At 34.8% G+C, this 20,407-nt stretch overlaps 1 protein-coding gene across 3 annotated transcripts in view; it reads right to left on the reverse strand.

Annotated features, from left to right (window-relative positions):
* Positions 1-3,825: 3,825 nt before the first annotated feature.
* Cdk13 (cyclin dependent kinase 13) overlaps positions 3,826-20,407 on the reverse strand; it is a 97,114-nt gene continuing 80,532 nt past the window's right edge. Inside the window, exons 10-14 of one of the 3 annotated variants that reach the window (XM_063233928.1) lie at positions 15,680-15,796; positions 14,848-14,979; positions 9,063-9,268; positions 5,752-6,195; positions 3,826-5,239 (exon numbers count right to left, since the gene is read on the reverse strand). In XM_063233928.1, coding sequence (XP_063089998.1) covers positions 4,389-5,239; positions 5,752-6,195; positions 9,063-9,268; positions 14,848-14,979; positions 15,680-15,796 — 1,750 coding nt within the window. In that variant the 3' untranslated portion in view covers positions 3,826-4,388. Of the gene's footprint in view, positions 5,240-5,751; positions 6,205-9,062; positions 9,269-14,847; positions 14,980-15,679; positions 15,797-20,407 lie in introns of all 3 variants that reach the window. The other 2 variants (XM_063233929.1, XM_063233927.1) reach the window with 2 other exon arrangements.

The following is a 20,407-nucleotide window of genomic DNA, read 5'->3' on the forward strand; positions in this document are numbered from 1 at the left end:
AAAATGTCTAAATAATTCAAATGACAAGCTGTTTCCATTATAATCAAAAGTTTACTTTCCCCATAGTCAACTAGTTCCACTGGTAGTTTATTAATAGCTCTTATCTTTAATGTATTTTTAATAAAACTAGAAACTGAAGAAAACTGTCTGGAGAAGTCTTTGGTAAATGACAAACCATTACTCCCACTAGAAAGCTACTTTAAATTGTAAACTCTCAAGACTGAAAAGCACACAGTCTTTGCAAGCCTTCTGGTAGGGTACTTCCTTGTATAAATAGAAAGCTAATCTCTATGAAAATTTTGTTTTAGCTAATTCCCCAGTATGTAATTAATTATAGCCTTAAAGAAAACTTTGGGAGGAAGTGCTAGGGCTGCAATCTAAAGCCTTGAGCTTGCTGGGAGTGTGGTACCACTGGGCCACACCTCCAGCCCCAGGCAGATCTTTTTTAAAACACTGTCCACAGTTGGGCCCAGTGATGGTCTCAGCTAGTAGGCAGACTGAGGCAGAGACAGGAGGATCAGAAGTCTGAGGCCAGCCCGGGGAGAGTCAGGTGATGTTGTCCCAAAATAACAAAGAGCTGGAAATGTAGCTAAGTGGCACACAATCCTGGGTTCAATTCTAAAATGAAAGGAAGAAAGAGAAGTGGAGGAGGGAGAGGAGGATTGTTTAAAGCCAACATAGCCAATTTATTGAGACCCTGTCTCAAAACCTTAAAAACTTAAAAGGGCTGCTGATCTCCAGTACCACAAGAAAATAATCATATATGAAACAAACAGTTCCTAGATACTTCTCATTTTCCTAAATTTGTTTTATTTTTCTGAATTAAAAGAAACTTGCTTATGTGAGCTTTTAAAAAGCTGCTGGTGTTAGTCCAGTATTCTAAATTTAATAACTGAATTTTACTGTAACACTGGTCAGATTATTAATGCAATTGTATATTAAGCTAGATAATGCCTCAGGAACAAGCAATGACAATCCATTTGTCCTAAAAAAGGTCCTGTGATCCCTCTAACACTCATCTCTCTCAGCTGCACAGTGAAGACATTATACTGTACTTTGTTATTGGTATACCCTGTTCAGACTTTTAAAACACCAAAACCCTTATCCAAGGGAATTATAGACATACACAAAATTTGTATTTCAGCTTTATTTTTTTTTATTTCAGCTTTATTTAAACCTAGAACTAAAAACAAATCCAAATTGGATTGAATTTACAGCAAATACACCAAACTTAACTCACAAGTACCAACTGTATGAATCTGAAAGCATTTAACCCATTTCTTTTTTCTTGAGTAATCTTGGTATTTCTTATGAACTAGTCTATCACAAATCAGCCAAATTCAAACTTGAAATTTTTCATCACTGAACTCGTTTTTCTATTTATTTCTTCCCAAAACTTTATTTTCAAGTTTCAATTTAAAATTTTAGACACTCAAATTTCCATTTTTATATACACTTAGGTGTAACTTTCTTGTACCTGGGAGTAGCAGATACCAGTAGCTTCTCCAGACATTTTAAAATTTTGCTATTAGCATACTAGAACAATCATTTAACACCATTCCTGTTTATTGATGTATCCGAAGGGCCACAACAGTACCTGGCACTCAATAGGTAATTGCTGACAGTAGTGAAATGCTAAATTACAGCTAAAGTAATTCGTATTTCACAAATTATTTTAAAGCAACCCCTCTAGAAGTAGTTTAAATTTCAAATCCCCAAAAGATAACAGAAATTGTCAAACCACACTGAGTCGCATGAATAAGAACTTGCTGTGTCACATGAGAAAAGTATTTTCTCCTTTACATGGATCAATCTCTTCCGTTTTTATCTTTTTACTTGCAATCTGACTTACCTGCTTCTTTCCCCCCAAAATTTAAGTATTTTATGTTCTTCATATTTCACTAAAAAATAGTGTCGGCTGTAGTTTTTATAAGCTAAAGAATTAGTATTTTCCCATTTTTAATAATCCAAATTCACTGAATTAAATATTATGGAAACCTGCTTTAAGATTTTTTTACTACCATATTTCACCAATTATAAGATACATTCTTTTAATACCTTTGCATCTAGGATTATTTTACAACTGATGGACTCAGCAACATTTTTTTCTTCTAAGTACATAAAATATTAGTATGGCTCACAAGCAATGCTGTCTGTAGCACAGAAGGTATAGTTCAGATTTTTCATTTCAAAGCCAAAACTCTTCCGTTTTCCCACTCTCCCAACATAAATACATAAGTGCTTAATTAGAAAAACTATCCAAACACAGTTCACTTTTATATAAAATATTTAATTTTTAAAACACAGGCTATTCATGTCACATAAATATCTTTAAATTTAGGTTAGCTGCTTAGGGTCAGCAGAATTATCAAGTGTGACTATTAAGAATAACTTAGATACTGTCACTTATAAGAAAGTCTAAAGCTCTAAGACTCACCATAGTAAAGTTTCAGACTTGAATACTGTAGCTATTTTTGCTAAATTTCAAAGTATTTCTTCACTTCTTATATTTTTATTATAAGCTGTTAGTATCCAAATAAAAACAAAATAATTTTTCTTCCATTCATTTCTCCCAAAAACAAAACATTACATCAAAAAATAAAACGGCCAACTAACATCGACTCATTTTATACTAGTAAAATGGTGACTTATTCTTCTAAGTATATTCTTTCTGTTACCAAATTGCTACATTTTCCATATCCTTTTTTGAAGTGCAGGTTCACAAATCAGAGAAACACTGAGCATGGGGCTCACTGACTGGCTTTTAGACCTGGAGCAATTTTCATTCTGTAACAGTTGTCCCATGTTAAGATTCCAAAAAAAGAAATAAATTACCAGAACAGTTAAAGCAAAATGGTTACTGGTACAACTTGAAATCTCCAGAGCCTGTTTCCATTTAATAATGATGATTAATTACCTTTGGTTCCTTTTCCAGATTGTATTGTGTGTACACATATGCATAAAAACTTGACAATATTACAGTTTAAATAAGGGTTACTCCAATTTATTGTTACTTTTAATGAAAGAAACAAAATACGTTAAGATGAACTAGTGTTGCTCTCAGTGTGGAAGAAGCCATAATAAACTTTTTGAAGATGAGGGAAAGGGAAAAAGCTTTCTCTATTTTCTTTTTCTTCCTTCAATAAATTCAACCTGGGCAACATTTCTAGTTAACAAGTGGATTTTCTACTTGAAATGGCAACTGAAAAACTTAAATACTGTGTTTGCCACCCCTCCTCCCATGAAGTTTAACAAATTTATATAAAACCGATTATTAGTCCTCGCTTCTAAACTGCTGTCCCCTGTCCACTCCAATTGGAAACAGAGACAGTGTGGCAGCCTGAAAGAAAACACTACTCTAAAATTCTCAGATAGCTACTACTTTCAACCATTAAAAGACAAAACTTTTTAGAACTTCTCAGAAGTGACAGAAGGTACTGATTTTAGTTCTCTTCCCTTTCTTTGCTTTCACTCCCCTAAGAGGAGAAGGTGGTAGTGAAAGTAACACAGCCCGGAGACAGGCAGAAAAAGAGCAAGTCTAATGGGCAGCGGGAATGGACCTACCAGGAACTGGACAGGCAGCCCCTAAAACCTTGAGAGCCTCCTTCTTCAATGCAATACACTGATTCCCTTTAAAGGACAATGGGTGTAAACTGCTTTTCAGACCTTAAGCTTACCCGTTAAGGCACTTACTTAGCCCTCCCCACCCCACCCTTATTTTTCATAAAAAACCCACTATTTCATTTGAATGCATTTTGCTAGCCTATGGTAATCTGTAAAACAAAACAAAAATAACGTTGACCATTTTTTTATAAAACTGTTGCATCAAGAGAAAGGTTGTGTTTTATTTTCTGAAATGAGCACAAAGTACACCTTTCACAATAACACTGAAAGCAGGTGCAAGGACTGACAGTGACCTTTGACTAAAGGTAGCTTTGTAAAAAGAAAAATACCAAATAAATCAGTGCCCTTTCTGATTGTTGTAAAACTGGAGGGGGGCAGGGAAGGGTTGTTTATTCGTTACATAAAAGTTGGTCCAAACTTACAAAAAAAGCACAAATGTGCATAGTTCAGAAGATCTGCAAGAGGGCCATAAAAAGCTTATGTCCCTAAAATTAGCATCCACTTAAAACTGCAAGAATACAAAATAAAATTGTTAACTAGAATTTGTGAAGATGTACAATCAATAGATCTAATTTTAAGAACAGCATGGATTTAAGCAAAGGTTTTTTTTTCTTTTTTTAAACTATTGTATGCAAGACCCTTTTCCACATAAAAATAAAGCTGTTGTTGAATTAATATTATTCAAGTCTCTTGGATTGCTGCCTTAAATTGCAGCTAGAAAGTCTTTCCAGATAAAAATGATGTGCCTGAGGAAAAACAGATACTCAATATGGTAACCCTCTACCTCGACCTCTGCCAGCCGATGTGCTGATGTGTCCCCTGTATCCTTGTGAATATCCAGGGCCTTGAGCAGGGGAAGTCCAGGTCTGCCCGTGCATGAGGCTGGGGCCACCAGGATTTTCCTGTAAATTACCACCATAGTTATAGTTGTGCATCTTTGCTGGCAAAGGATGAGTACTCTCTGGCCCAGCAGAAGGGTCATTGCTGTTTGCCAGCACTGCAATAGGACCATGGCTGTATTCAAATCTGTGGTCCTTGTCTCCACTGAACAACATGGGACCAGCATTGAGGTAAATGTCTCCATATCCAGCTACCGAACTGGGAAATGACTCAGAAAAGGCAGAAGGTTGAGGTGGACCACCAGAATGAGATGAAGCAGTACTGTAGTTATCCAAAGGCTGAATATCTGAGTTCCCAATGAAGCTACGTCGTTCCAATGGTGCAGCAGAACTACTTCCTAGACCATCATTGCTAACATAAGGAGCAGAAGAGAAAGATGATGATCCAAAGCTGTCCTTGTAGTCAGAGGTGGGCACATAAGTGTCTCCTGCTGGATAATCAATACCACCTTCTCGTTTGGGTTCATCCTGGGGCTGATGCTGAGCAAGCAGCTGTAACAGGGCTGCTTTCACTCCAGCATGAGGGTCAGTTAATGAAGAACTAGTAGTGGATACATGCTGGTTTTCTGTCCGATAATCAAGGTCTTCCTCAGTGACTGGTGGTGGTTCGGGAGGCTCAGGAGGTCGTTGATCAGGAGGCAAAATCCGAGGTCGATCTGGTTCTGGTGTGAGCTCTAATCTCCTCCTATCTTGTTGCTGGATGAGGTCATCTTGCCCTGAGTGGAAAATAGCAAAAAAGTCAAAGCTACCATGGAAAACTAAGTATTCAAAATAGTCAGTGTTTGCTAGGGAGTGGTCCTAAAGATTAGATGTTTCATTATCTGGAAAAACATTAAATGAGAAGAGAGTTTGGAAGTGCTAATGTTACCTGCTACCTGAAATATTTTATGAATTTAGCTTTTCAAAGTTAATTCACATATCCCCATTTATTGTTTAAGGTACAAGTCACCATGTATATTACGTTTATGCCTTGGTCAAGAATCTTCTTGAATTTGGAATAAAAGATTGTTTCTGAACCATAAGTTTATCTTAGAAAACTTTACAGCATTCTTAATGAATTATATCACACATAGATGAGACTGTTAAAGAACCCATTCCTGGGAGTAAGCAAACTAGGAAATCCACCTAATACCAGTGACTTTAGTATTTTCAGGACATGGCCTAGCAATAGCACTGAGAACACAGCATGAATCCACTCCTGTGAGTAGCCCAGTACTCACACACTCACCCGACACTGGTGTGCTAGGTTCTGGAGGTGGCCTGAGCTGCAATGATGCATCATGTCCCGAACCATTTTCCCTCTCTTCTAGTAGCACATCCTTCTGCTTTGACTGCTGAGCCTTTATTAACTGAGTCAACAGAACTGCAAATGCACTCTGCACAGCCGCCTGGGCAGCATCAGTCTCCACTTTAGGTGGGACAGTCTGAGAAGAAGGCTGAATTCCTCCCAATGGTTTCGAAGATTCCTGTTGTGGTGTTGATGGATCTGTCTGTTTTTCACCTGTTGCCAAAATTCCAGCAGGAAGGTTTATTTTATTTAGTTGCTGTTGAGTCTCAGAGTTTACCTTAATGTTCAACACTTGGACAAAATCAGCCATATTAATACTTGTTTTAGATTGTAGTAGGTTTAGGAGAATTGCCAATTCACTGTGGTTTAACTGCTGTCCAGAGCCTGTTATTACTAAAGACAAAATTTGTATTAATTAAAACTGCCACAATTCACAGGTCTTCCCACCCTCCAAAATGGCTCCATGTTACCATATTAAAATGTACATCTGAGAGTGTTTTAGAACTCTAAGGAGAGGCTACCTTAGTCTAGTTCACTGTCATGATGTTTACAATGCAACTTGAATGTAAATCAAGATAAAAAGGAACTACAATAAGCCTTGAGTAAGCTGTTTTGAGGGGTAAATATTTCAAAAGGAAACTCAGAACTATTACTGGAACCCACACATTACAGATTTAACCACGAAATAGCATCTTATGAAATGGAAATGAATGATGATGGTGACAGTTAACATCCTTTATTCTTCACAAGCACCTTACTTGGCTGGCTCTATTTTTAGCTTCACTTTATTGAAAAAACTGATCTAAAAAACTAAACAACTTGCCCAAGGTTTCCCATTCTGTAAGTGGCAGAATGAGATCTGAGCTCTAATTCCAGAATCTGGAGCTCTTTTCTACACGTTACTCATCCTCTAAAGGAAACCTATCTCTTGTAATAAATTGTAGAACGTTCCCGATCAGTATCTGTGTTTTAATATATGTGCTGCTGAAGGGAGCACATTTTTCTGCTTTTATTTGAATTTTTTTAAGTTACTATGGCTAAATCAGGAAGGCCTACAGAAAACTATATATATGTGACAGAATAACAGGCCAGTAAAACAAACTCAACTTTAACTTTAGCTTGGGATGGTTAATACAGGTTTTTGTGCAAGCTTATCTGAATCATATATACCAGCAATGCTCAATACTATTATATACAGTAAGTGATGACAAGTCATGATACACAATTCCCATAAAACAAATGAGATTAAGAGAATTCTAAATTGAAAGAATATTGCTATCCATATGGCTGTATTTTTGTACTTATATCTTAGAGATACTTTCATATTTCCTTTTTTATTACTTGATGTTACTTTTATTTTTTGGTATCAAACCCAGGACCTTGCGCTCACCAGGCAACTGCTTATGCTGCTGAGCTATATGCCCAGTCCAGTACTACTTGTAGACTTAATTCAAAACAAATTTTTCCAAGTTCTTCTTATGACCTACAATACTTCTGTTTGCTATATACCAAGAGGTATATTTATTTTCTTTTTATTTCTCTACTAGCAAGAACAGTCTGAATATGAACCCAGGAAAATATTCTTTAACTAAAATCTCTATTCTACAGAGGGACATTTTCTTCTTTGAGGACACTGATGATGGCAATTCTAACTTTTTTTTTTTTTTGTATTTTTTCATTTTTATCGGTACCAGGGATCAAACTCATGACTGCCTGCTTGCAAGGCAGGAGCTTATGCCACTGAGCTAAATCCCCAGCCCATGCAATTCTAACTTTTAATAGAAAGTCTCAGGTATAAGATCAGAAAAGGAAAAGGTACAAGTAAAAAAGAGGGACGAAGAAAAAAAACCAAAGATCTCCAACAAAAGTTAGAAGGTAAAATAAAGAGCACAGTAACAATCACTAAATGAGCCCAGAAAGAGTAATTAACCCTTTATCAGATAAAAGAGTAAAATAATATCACTAAAATGTAGTAAAACAACTAACCATGTATTACGATTTATTCCTGTCTCCTGATAGTCTTGTTAATATGATAACTATTACTTGGGACAACTGACCAGATCATTCAAATTTTCTGTTACTGCCATTTCAAAACCTCTTTTAGTGGTAGATGGTATATAAAACACGTAACAAATACAAATTAAGAAAATTTATATTCCCTTTGCCTTTATCCAATTTTTACATATTGGTAGTATAAAAAGTATGCTGACCATGATAACCTGTTATTCCTAACTAACAGTACTTCTGAACAACACATGACCATTGCTTTGATTTTTAAACATCTGAAGTACTTAAAATATGTTATTGAGCAAAGGTCAAGGATAAGCTTGTGGCATTAATGGTAATCTTTCTCAGCTAATCTTTTCTATATTTACGCTCAATCACCAGTTCAATCTCATCCACAGGTCTGTTTCAATCATCTGAGTGGTCAACATTTCCTCAGCTGCTAATACGTGCTAGTGTATTTTTCATGTTTAATATACCAGTACCTTCAGTCTCACACCCATGCATATGCACACTCACATTTTATAACTGTCTCTTGATAAATTTTTAAAATGAAGCTGAAGATGATTCTGAATTCCTTAGGCAAAATGAGGAAGTGCATTTCATTTTTTACAAGTTGTTGACTAAAAGAGATGATTTAAACATTTCTGACAACACTGAAGAGGCTAATGTCTCATAGAGAAGGTCACTCTTACTTGCATCAGAAAAGAAGCAAAGATTTACCAAAATAACTGAATATTTAAAAAATCCTTCATTATATTTTGAGTATAAATATCAGATTCCAAACTTTGAAGTTCTGATACAATGGGGGAAATGTGATTGAGAGTGACCTAAGGGCACTAGAAATGGCATGAAAGAGCTTCCATGATGCTTTTTGGCTGTTTTTCCTATCTTCTTCTTACTCCTTAAGCATCCACAAACACCAAGTGCTGAGCCTCCCCAAGAATAGTATTAGTAAACAATGTACCAACTCCTGCATTAGGGGAAGAAAGGAAAAGAAAATCTGACCGGTCACCAATTATAGGCAATTTAATGCTTCTTTCAGAATTATCTTACCTGGAGACTGTTTTAAATCAGGGTGCCATTAGCAATGCATCTTCTATACTGACAAATAATAAACGTCAGGTTCCATGAATAAGCCCTAATTTTCATTTTTCAGCCACAAGATGCTTTAGCAGTAGAGCAACGTAATCAACATTAGCCACAAGACAACGTGAAGAAAACCAACCCACACAAGTATTACTGACCAGGTGCTACATTCGAGTTGCCCTGAGATTTCAGCTGTGTAGTTGGCAGCACACCTTGTGGCGTATTGGTTCTGCTGTCGTCCAAACCCAGAGACAATTCCTTTCTGGGAGCCTTAATAGTGGAAACATCATCAGTCATGCCCATCTGTTTCTGTCTTCTTCGCTTTTTACTCCATAACTCATGACAATCTTGCCACAAAGGAAGGCTGAAAAAATTTTTAAGTGCAGAGCTGTGAATGGTGTTCAACACAAATATGCTTAAGTTACAATGTAGTGTATTGTACACCAGGGCCATCACCGTCCCGTCATTGTTGATGACTATCATACACAGACTCTGTAAAATTCCTTCAAATAAAAATCACCCTTGAAGGCCTACTTTCTTCAGCTTTACCTTTGCAGATTAACTACTTTTTCTTTGGCTTCTGAATAACTGATAGTCATTTATCAAAGTTATGACAAATATATATTCATTAAAGCAGGCTAGCATTACCCTTGATGCAACTTTTTGGGGTAATTCTTATTGAATACACCATACATTGAACAGGAAGAAGGAGGCAAAAACTAGATACATAAACAATAAAAGAGTAAAAGCTAGAACAACTTGTGAAAAACTTTATAATAAAATTCTTTTTTTTTTAGTAACCTCTTATTTGCTTCTGTAACTGAACACTCTGGCATTAAATTGAAGCTACAGGTGAGTTTCAAAAATAGGTACTCCAGGCACAGAGAGGCTCAATTACCAACAAAGTTCTCAATACTAGCTACCTGTAAAAGTTACTCACAATTCTGAAACAGTTCTACCTTAATGTAATTTTACAAAAGTAGTAACACTACAGAGTAAGTTTTGCCTAGAGAAAAACATAAGTACTTGATTTTTAAATGTTTTCTTCATACTCTTAAAAAAAAACTATGGATTTTTGTATATCTCTTTTAAAGAACACCGAGGCTTGGAAAAGTTAATAAACTTGCCCAGAATACCTATAAATTCCTTTAAGCAACCCCACCTGATGATACACACCCAAAGTGCTCATGCTGGATGTTTACCTTAAAGGGTACACATCCTTGAGAATTTCTAAAGGGTACACTACAATTAGTTTAACGGAATTTGCATGTCCACACGCTCTCTTTCCTAAGACTAAACTTTGCGAATGGCTTGCATATTCAGGCAAGTTCTTTCACACCTCCTCTTTCACAATTATTATTATCTCATAAACAATTAAATCATACAATATTAGTTTTAAAAGGCTATTTTCAAAAGATTACAAACAGTATGACACCCTTTTACAAAATTAAAAAGAATTTTTTAAATATAAATTTTTATGAAAGTACATACAGATGGCAACAAAAAAGTATATACCAAAAGTTAAAAACAAAAAAAGGAGATGATGGTTACCTTCAGTGGAGGAAGGGTAAGGTGACAGGGGTGAGAGGAGGGCTGTGATATGATTCAAGTAGGGCATTTTCAAGGTTCTAGCTTTTGGTTGGTAGACTCATGGCTGCTTATTATCGTTATTTAAAATAACTATCAACGTAACTAAAATAAAGAAAAGAGAGCCATGCATGGACTGATGATGAGTGACACAAGGATTATGATTAAACCAAGTCTATGCACCTGAGGTCTGAAAACAAAACAAAAGCATACCTCTTAGCCATCTTACTATGGTGCATTGCCTCAGCGTGTATAAACCTCCTGGAGTGACAAACAAAGGGACAATTTGAAATATTGATATTGGGAAGTTTTAAGGCATCATAAACCCTCCAGACATTCCTTTATGGGTATGTGAATGTGCTTTGTATAAGGTGGTGGGGGAATGGGCTCTACTGGCATACTCTGAAATCAGATACACTACAGTACTATAGAGTAGGGTAAAGGAAGCAATTTCACTTCTTGCAATCTGATGGCCAAGCAATGCAATGATCTTGTGGGACAGCATCATGAGGAGAGCAAAGAGATCTAGAAAAAAGGCTTTTGTTGAAGAGATTCTTCATGGATTACCTCAATATTCATCTCTAATAAAACACTACCCTTTAAGTAATTACACCACAGTACAGGTTAGTGGTGTTGATTCGTTTATAGACCAGAAATGTTTTCCAGACAACCAAAATGGGGGCACTTTCCTCAAGCTTCAATACCAGCTCAGTCACTTATTTGCTGTATCTTGTTAGGCAAATAAACTGACCCCTGGGCTTCAGTTTCCCTATCTTGGTACATGGAGAGCTGGGAAATGTGGTGCATGACTATAACCTCAGTACCCAGAAAGCTGAGGCAAGACAATGGCTGCAAGTTTGAGGCTAGTCTGGTCTATTCTAGTCAGTTCAACAACTGCCTTAACTACAAGAAGACTCTCTCCAAATTGATTAATTAATTAACAACACTACTATCTCACAGGGTAGAGGTACAATATGTTAACATGGAAGCACTTGGACAATGTTCACATAGTAGGCACTATACTCATCATTTATCATCATTTTTATTTATCATATTTATCATCATCATATTTATCATCATTGTCATTATTCAGTAAGGCAGCTTAAACCTGTTTTCCATTAAGTTATATCATGAAATATTTATTCTAATGACAAATGATGCTTCACTTTATAAACTGTTTAATGTTTCTTTCTTTTTTTTTTTTTTTGGTCTTTTTCATTTTTATCGGTACCGGGGATCGAACTCACGACTGCCTACTTGCAAGGCAGGCACTTATGCCACTGAGCTAAATCCCCAGCCCCTGTTTAATGTTTCTTATGCTGCTATTAATATAAAAACAAAACCACAGGCTACTTTCTAGTCTTAATTAACTTTTTAGCTATATATATTTTGTCTCTTAAGTACCTCAGAAAATCTGACATAATACATTTAATGAAGCTGATTTTCTGTCCTCATGGTCCTCACCTTGAAAATGACTTGTAATTTTAGCTATTTTTGTATCATATTACAAAGTGATGAGATCTTTGCTACATTAGTTATATAGCTTTTAATCTAAATGCTTTTGTTTGGTTAGTTCTATTTGTTTGGTTTTGATTTTTAAAGAGGTATTGGGAATTGACCCCACAGCGATGCATACTCTAGGCAAGGACTACACCATTGAGCTACACCCCAATTCTTATTTAAGTTCTGACTCAATGTCAACTGCAATCTTTTTGTTTGTTTTTAATGTCACTGTAATTTTGACCTGACTGCTTTATTTATGTATCTAACAGGATAAAATCTATAAAATGTTACTGGTTTACAGAAGGTTCTGCCAATGTGCCTTTTTGTTTTTAATGGAAAAATGAAGTCAGGTGTGCCCTGATTAAAAAAGTTTGATTTACATGGTTAGTCTGACAATAACTGCAGTGTTTATGAGAAAAAGCTCTATTAGAAGAAGTCATTTTAAATAAGCATTAGTGAAGTCAATAAAAAAATGAATGATTAATGACTAGATTATTCCTTTTGGAATCAGATGGTTTCTAATCCTTTAATGTCAAGAAAGCTGAGTTTGAAATTGACATACAAAAAGTCATTAAAATCATTTCTGACCAAAAAACCCAGAAAAAAAGAAACTTCTGGTACAAAATGTGGACAGAATTTAAAGTGATTATAACAAAACTCCTTACACTTTCAGTTATTTACAAGACTTTTCACAAAATAAAAGTTAGGTCTAGGAAAACACCTCAGTGGTAAAGCACATGCTGCATGTGTGCTTGAACTTAGTCCACAACATTGCAAAAACAGTTGAAAAAGACAGTTAAAATTACAATTAATGTGAAGGTATATCTCATTCTAATATGCAATACTAAAATAAATATGCAAACTACTTGTGGGAAAATATCTCATCCCTATCATTTGATTGTATTTCCAACAAATTTACTATTTTCCTTTCTTATTAATTGAAATATGTACTGCTCATAAAATATGGCATTATTATAGTCACCAGAAATGTTTCAAAATTAAACTTTCATTTGTAGATGTACCCTAGTTTTAAAGAAGTATGATAGGATAATTAATATACATTAAAATCAAATGTAGGAATAATAATTCAAGATGAAAAACATTTGAAATCTACTGAAAAGTAGACCGGCAAACTATTTAAACCTTTGATTTAAAAATTCAATTGTCTACTAAAGTTGACAGTTTTACCATAATTCTTTCATAAAGATCAACTAAACCAAATGACTTAAAATTAGTAGTTCCAATAATAGAATATATTACATTTCTCTTGAGGTAATGCAGTACAAACACACATCATCATGAAGGTAGCAGTCTTGCCCTGAAAACAACGTTAATCTAATTCTGATCACAAGGAAGCAATCAAATCTACACTGTGGTATGTTCTACCAAATAGATCACCTGAATTTTTAAAAGAAAGTCAGGATTATAAAACCATCTGCAAGAAGCAGTTTAAAGGCTGAAGGAACATGCCAATTATTCTTTTATATTACAAAAATCTTTAAAGGATTACTAAACCATTGAGGCAAGCTGAACATAAAAGACTACCAACTATCACAATGTGAAATTTCTTATGCCTTATGATGGCCCGGTAGGTACGTGGAGTAAAGTTTTAGTTTCTACAAATGCAGATGGAATACTTATAAAAGTATCACTTCCACAACAGAATATTCAACCAGTTCAGAGGAGAAGTTTATATATAGTGATAGCACAAATAGGTCCAAATATTAATAACTGAGTCTAGGTAAAGGAATTTTCATTGTACTATTCTTTGTATTTTTTGGTAGAATTAAATTTTTCCAAGTTGAAAGTTAAAAAAAAAAAAAAAATTTCTTTGCAGGGTTCCACAGGCAAATCTTCCAGACTACTGTGACATACTGGTAAGCAAAAAAAAAAAAAAAAGAAAAAGAAAAAGAAAAACTACCAATTCAGTGAATGATTAAGGTTAAACATGTCAGACCCTTTTTCCCCTTTCAAGTTCAGGAAGACTTACTGAAACCTGATTATAACAGAAATAAGAAGCCCAATCTGTTATATAGAGGAGCCAGGATTTGACCCCTAAAGCCCATGTTTATTCATTTAAAATGTGTCAGTAGTATCATTCAGAGACACTGGATTATAAGATTAGGCTTTAAAAAAAAATGGTACTGGGGATGCCAGGCAAGTATTCTACCACCTCCACCCAATAGGCTTGCTTTTAAAGATGTTCCTCATCATGTTAAAAATTACTAATACCTACAAGGTATTCTCCCTTCCCTCTCCCCAAATCAGTCCTGGAGAAATCACACCTAAGACAGCAAGGGTACAGGAACCCAGCTATTCTGATTCTCAAACTATGGAATTCTCACCCCATCAAACAATAACTCATTCCATACACATTTCTAGTATCTTTCAAATATTAAGATTTGTATTCCTGGGCAAGTTTCTTAACCTTTTTTGAGCCTATTTCCTCCTCTGTAAAATGGCGGTAATGATAATACATACCTCAGAGGATTATAAAAATTAATGCTGCATATGAAAAATGTTTAACAGAACACTCAAAATTTTAGCCACAGTAATATTAGTGAAAGTATAAATACTGGTAAATGTAACAGCAGTAATTTTTTTAAGAGTTGAAACTTTTTCAGAAAATCTTGTGATGAATTAACATTAGCTAGAGAAAGGTTGCTTTAACTAGTCCCTTGGTTAATTCAACCATAAAGTAAGTATCTGCATTCTAGATGTTCAAATTACATCTACCTTTTGGTTTCTTTTGACTTAACAAAACATGGGATATCATCTGATCACAATAAATATGTTCATCAAAAATGTCCAGTTCTGCATAAATGGGATCTAATATAACAAACAGTCACTTACTCTGGTGGAGGCATTTTTGAGGGTTCCACATCTCGTAGGAACTCACACTGAAGAGCCTGCTCAGCAGTGCAGCGCTTACTGGGATCCAAGGCGAGCATGTAATCAAATAAGTCTAGTGCAGCTGCAGGAATGCTAGCATAAGAGGATCACAAAAGTCATATACATTCTCTGGACACAAGCTCAGTATTTCTTTAGGAATGTTTTAATGTAAATTAAAATTTTTGATTATTTTAAATGCTAATATTTGTACACTTTTAATACTTTACTTCAGTAATACCTAGTTTTCCTGTGAAGAACTATTTCACTATTTTCACACAATTTTGTACCTTGGCAAACAACAGTATATTACTCAATGGCCAATCTACTGTTGTACTTTGAAAACTGAATACTTTCTTGTTTTTGTTTTTTGATACAAGACTTGCTGAATAATTCAGGTTGACCTTGAACTCACTATGTAACCCAGACACTGGCATGGAACTCTCAGTGATCCTTCTGCCTCAGCCTCCTGTATGCTGGGATCACAGGTGTGTACCACCATACTAGGGTGAACAAAATAAGTTTCTTAAAAACCTAAGCTCAAGTAACTTGAAAGCTGTTTTAAGAAAATGAAAAACCTTATTTTCAAAATCAAACATACAATTCACAGACTCCATAGTGATGTTACAAGATAATTTGCATGTAGCAAAAGGAAACTCAAACTTAAGTTGCCTAGATGATTATGACAGATCTAGTTCAGGTCAAAGAGAACAAAATGGTATTTAAAATTTACAAAAAGTAGCTTCTTTTAAAAAACATTCAATGCAATATGGATGTTTAAACATCCCTTTCTTACAAAACAAATTCTTCTCTTAACTTTCGACGATACTGCTTCTTTGGTTTCATAGTGTTGAAATATGGTAGTTTGATTACATCAGGCCACACCGCTGGACATGGACTCCCACATATACGGCTAAACAACACACAAAAAGAATTACATCACTATAACGCTAAATAGAAAAAGTAACAGAGACAACTGTTAAGACATAAACTCATTTTTAAATACACAAAAAATTGAAACCTTGATACAATGTATAAAAAGTATATTTTAGAATTCTGAATTTACTCACTTAAAAAAAAATCTATTTTCAGTGATGCTTCTAAGAACCCAAGTATCTGGTTCCTACAGAGGACCTTCGTGCAGGAAAGTAACTAGCACAAAGACTACAACAGCAGGCAAACTGGAAGATCCAGAAGGTAAAACAATCTTAACTACTAAAGTTCTTCACTGCAAGTAATGCTACTCATCTTAAGTTATTTAGAAATTTTAACTCCTTTACTGTTTACCTGGAAAATCTTATCAAATTGCTATTGATTAGTAAATTCTTAGTATAACTTTTAGAAGAAATGTTTAAAGCAAAGAGATAACTCTAGCTAGTATTTTCAAAATATATGATTTAGTAAATGAAAACACTGGCTCAACAAACTTGAGTGTATCAAACTTCAAGGATACAAGAATAGTGTACATAAAACTGGCAACTGATCTTCACAAACAAGAAAATGTAGATGCACCACTGAAGAAAATGAGAAATATTTTCTATATGCATAAACAGTATAAATGTGTACGTGATGGTCAAATATGCCTGTGAGCTTCAGGATGCTAATTCAAAAAGTTTATGCCACTGTATTTCAATAGTTTAGCACTGGTGTAAATTTTAAGATTTGTATAGTCAATGTCATTTCTTAAAACTAGATTTTCATGACTTCAACCTCTTTCTTTAGGGAAGAGGACCAAATTCCCAGAGTACATGCTTACTAGTAAGTGGTCCCAAACTGCCTATGTCTCATCCTCCAACACATTTCTTCATATAGATGGCACCTTTACGTTCCAGTTTTTGTTTCTGCTCCTTACATTTTATGTATCTAAATCATTCTTCACTTCCCAAGGTTCAAATGAAGTCTTTCCAATAAGGTCTTCTCTATTTCCAAATGCTGCTTGGAATGGCTATTATCTACATACTACTTGTTTCTTGGACATTTTTCTCCTAATGTGTATTTTAGTGGTTTACATGTCTGTTTCTCTTACTATGGCTCAGAAACTATATCTTATGTTTGTAGACTTCTCTCTGGAAGTATACAAATACAAATAATTCCAGGCAGATGATGTACATTAACAGAAGTTTAAAACATTGCAATACTGGAAATGGAAGACACTTCCAATTACACATATACAAGAAAACGTAACTGATGGAGAAAGGGGGAAGAATTCTGGTTATCATTCCAAAGATGAGTAAACTATTAACAGGTAGGGAAAGTTTAAGAAAAATACACTGCTAGTGAAGAAAACAGGCAAAGATACAGAAGTAGCACATAAAAGACACCTGTGACTACTCAGAAATCACTGCAGATGGAACTTAGGGCTCAGGGAAGTGAGCTGAAGTGGGTATCTGGGGACCACAGTCACTTTGCTTACCCACAAGGAAGACAAACTCTGGAGATAAACTTTAGATCTGAATTCTGTCTGTGTAACACTGGTCTAACTGCACTTCTGAGGCATCTGCTCTTCTTTCATGAAAGTAGTATCTTCACTTATGAAGTGCAGAATACTTTTACTTCAAGGCTACAATATTAAATAAACTATCTGTCTATTAACAACCCTAATAAACACAAGATTAAAGACTTCAACTATTACATATGTTGGTAAACGATAACAATACTGAAGTACTCTAAGTGGCAGCAACATACAGGATGGAAGGGAGACATGAATGTACAGAAAGTTACTAGAAACTAGGAAACAGGGAAGTTACTAGAAACAAGAGCAACTGTTAACAACTGTATGGTAATAAAACCTGTGCTCAATAGCTACTTAGCCATCCCATTCCCACTTATTATAGATGTTCTGTAATGTACCAGATGCCAACACATACACTAAATCCTTAAGTGTCTGAGGTCTATTTGGGAAAAACATTGTGCTGTACTTAAGTTCCATGTCAAAGCACACTTTTTTTTTTTTTTCTGAAAGGGTGCTAGGGCAGAATCATCTATACAGGTTTCTCTTCAAGTACTTTGTTCAGAACATGCAAACATGAACTGTCAAAATTATAAGAGTACTGATAGAATTTAACTGCTCCTCCAAATTTAAAAAAATTCTGAAAGTCGCAAAAAAAAATTCTAAAAGTTGCTTCTCTGATGTTTTCCAGGTTCATAATAATTTTACTAATTAGACTCCTGTCTTGTTCCCAAATGTATGTACATATACATAAGTATCATGTATACAAAGACTTAATTATGGTTACAATAGATGGCAATCCTCAGTGTTAAAATGATGATCCAACACAAGGGTGACTTTAGTGCTGATTTTATTGGGAGTACTTTTCACCATTTACCCCTGGGACAACTGATTCTGGCTTAAGAAACACAAAACATATGAAGATAGTAACAGTTATACAGAAATTCACACAAACCTCCTGTAAATAAAGCACTTCACTATTCCTTCTGTGAGTTTTAATTTTGGTGCTTTTAAATTTTTAAAGGATGCTCTGATTTTATCAACTGACTTATAAGCCATTAATTTCATCATCTACACTTTCTACACTGCACTACTAACATCAAACTTATTAAGAGATTTCCTAATATACATTCATTCTTATATTCAAAGGAAGAACATCGCTTGGGCTTAATGAAAGTGTAAGGCCATGTGTTTTACACTGGCATTTATTTGTGATACTGGTATACACCAACAGGGCTAAGACGTGGAGCCCACATATTCCTCGGTTCCCCTAGATCCTCCCACAGTCTGGCAGTTAAACCACTAACTTGGAACAAAAACAACTGATGGCCAGAAGTAGTGACATCTTAATGTGATTCATGCATTTCCAAAGGTGGGAGGAGCCAGTTTTACTTGAGAATATATTTACTGAACCAGTAAATATTGTTTTTAAACGCTAACATGTGAGTATATGCGTATCTTAAAAAAATTCTGTGAGGGGCTGGTGGTTTAGCTCAGCGGCATAAGCACCTGCCTTGCAAGCAGGTGGTCGTGAGTTCAATCCCCGGTACCGATACAAATGAAAAAGAGAGGGGCTGGGGATTTAGCTCAGCGGCATAAGCACCTGCCTTGCAAGCAGGCAGTCGTGAGTTCGATCCCTGGTACCGATAAAAACGAAAAAGACAAAAAAAAAAAAAAAAAAAAAAAAAGAAAGAAAAAGACAAAAATAAATAAATAATAAAAAATAAATTCTGTAATGAAATAGGGAACTACACTACTTCTGTTGTGGACACACACACACACACACATATACTAGTTATCTTAAAGAGAAATACTTGTCAATATCTGAGATGCAAGCTCAAGTAGCTGCATTTTAAATGGACCAGTATCTCTAAGAATAATCAATAAACTTATTGGTCATTCACTGGGAATTGGCAATTTTCTCAAATATGAACAAAATCAGTTTTCACTTCAAGGAAAACTAATAAATACTGTCAACTACAACATTCTAATTTTCAAGAACAGAATACTGGAAAATGTATACCTACCACCATGAACCTGGTATCTTCTCACTACATAAATAGCTTTTCTGATTAAATCAGTGATAACAAACACATGATGTTACTTTTGGAAGATCTTCTCCATTCAGTGAACCAGTTTTCCAAAAGGCCAATAATGCTTAATGTTACAAAATCATCACGGATTAAAGTTCTATTCAACGCTTCAATTAAGTACAAAAATAAATTCAGGTTGCACAGTACAACTGACCAGTAAATTAAAACTACCACTTATCAGTTATGTAAAAATGCGTAACAACGTCACTCATTTCAGCAACTTTTATTTTGTGTAACATGCTTTTTTAAATTAAAAGTTGTTACATTGCATTAAAATTCACAAATATTTCCACTTTTTAGTTTTATCTTCTAATATGAATACTGATAAATATTAACATACATAAGCTCTTGAAATTTTAAATTCTTTAGCATAATAAGAACAAAAATACTGCAAACAATTGTCTAAAGAATATTTTATGCTATTAGTGTATGAAAATACACAATTCATTCTTAAAACAATTTTATCCATGTGATTTGAGGCATTATGGACGTGGGATAGTTGTGGTAAGCAAGCAGAAGCAGGATTGTTTGCATTTTTATCTATTTTCGTTCATTTTTTTCCATGAATGACTTTTATTTCATAAATAATGTAGATGGTAAGACACAAAGGCTCTTTAGCTGGCTGCTAGAAAAGTTGGAGTTCAATGTAACACTTGGATAACTTACATCTTTGGCCACAAAGAACTTTCTTGCCTTCATATATCCCATTCTGTCCCCACCTATGATTTCCATTCTCTTTTCTTCTATCATTTTTTAATTCATGCTTCTATTTACAAAACTTTACCTGTACAAAATACTTTGTGAAGTAAATTTTAAGTAATCAATGTGGTATATAAAGCTCTTGAAAACAAATTCTGATTAGTACTCAAATTGACGATCATTTTACATATAATGATGTGTAATACCAGGCTTATGTCTCCAAGGCTGAGTCTTCAGGTAGAGGAAACAAACTTGCAATACCACAACTAAGGTGAAAGATAGA

This window comes from Cavia porcellus, unplaced genomic scaffold (genome assembly GCF_034190915.1).
Source record: "Cavia porcellus strain 051 isolate PalLab524CR breed Dunkin Hartley unplaced genomic scaffold, mCavPor4.1 scaffold_23, whole genome shotgun sequence".
NCBI lineage: Eukaryota > Metazoa > Chordata > Mammalia > Rodentia > Caviidae > Cavia > Cavia porcellus.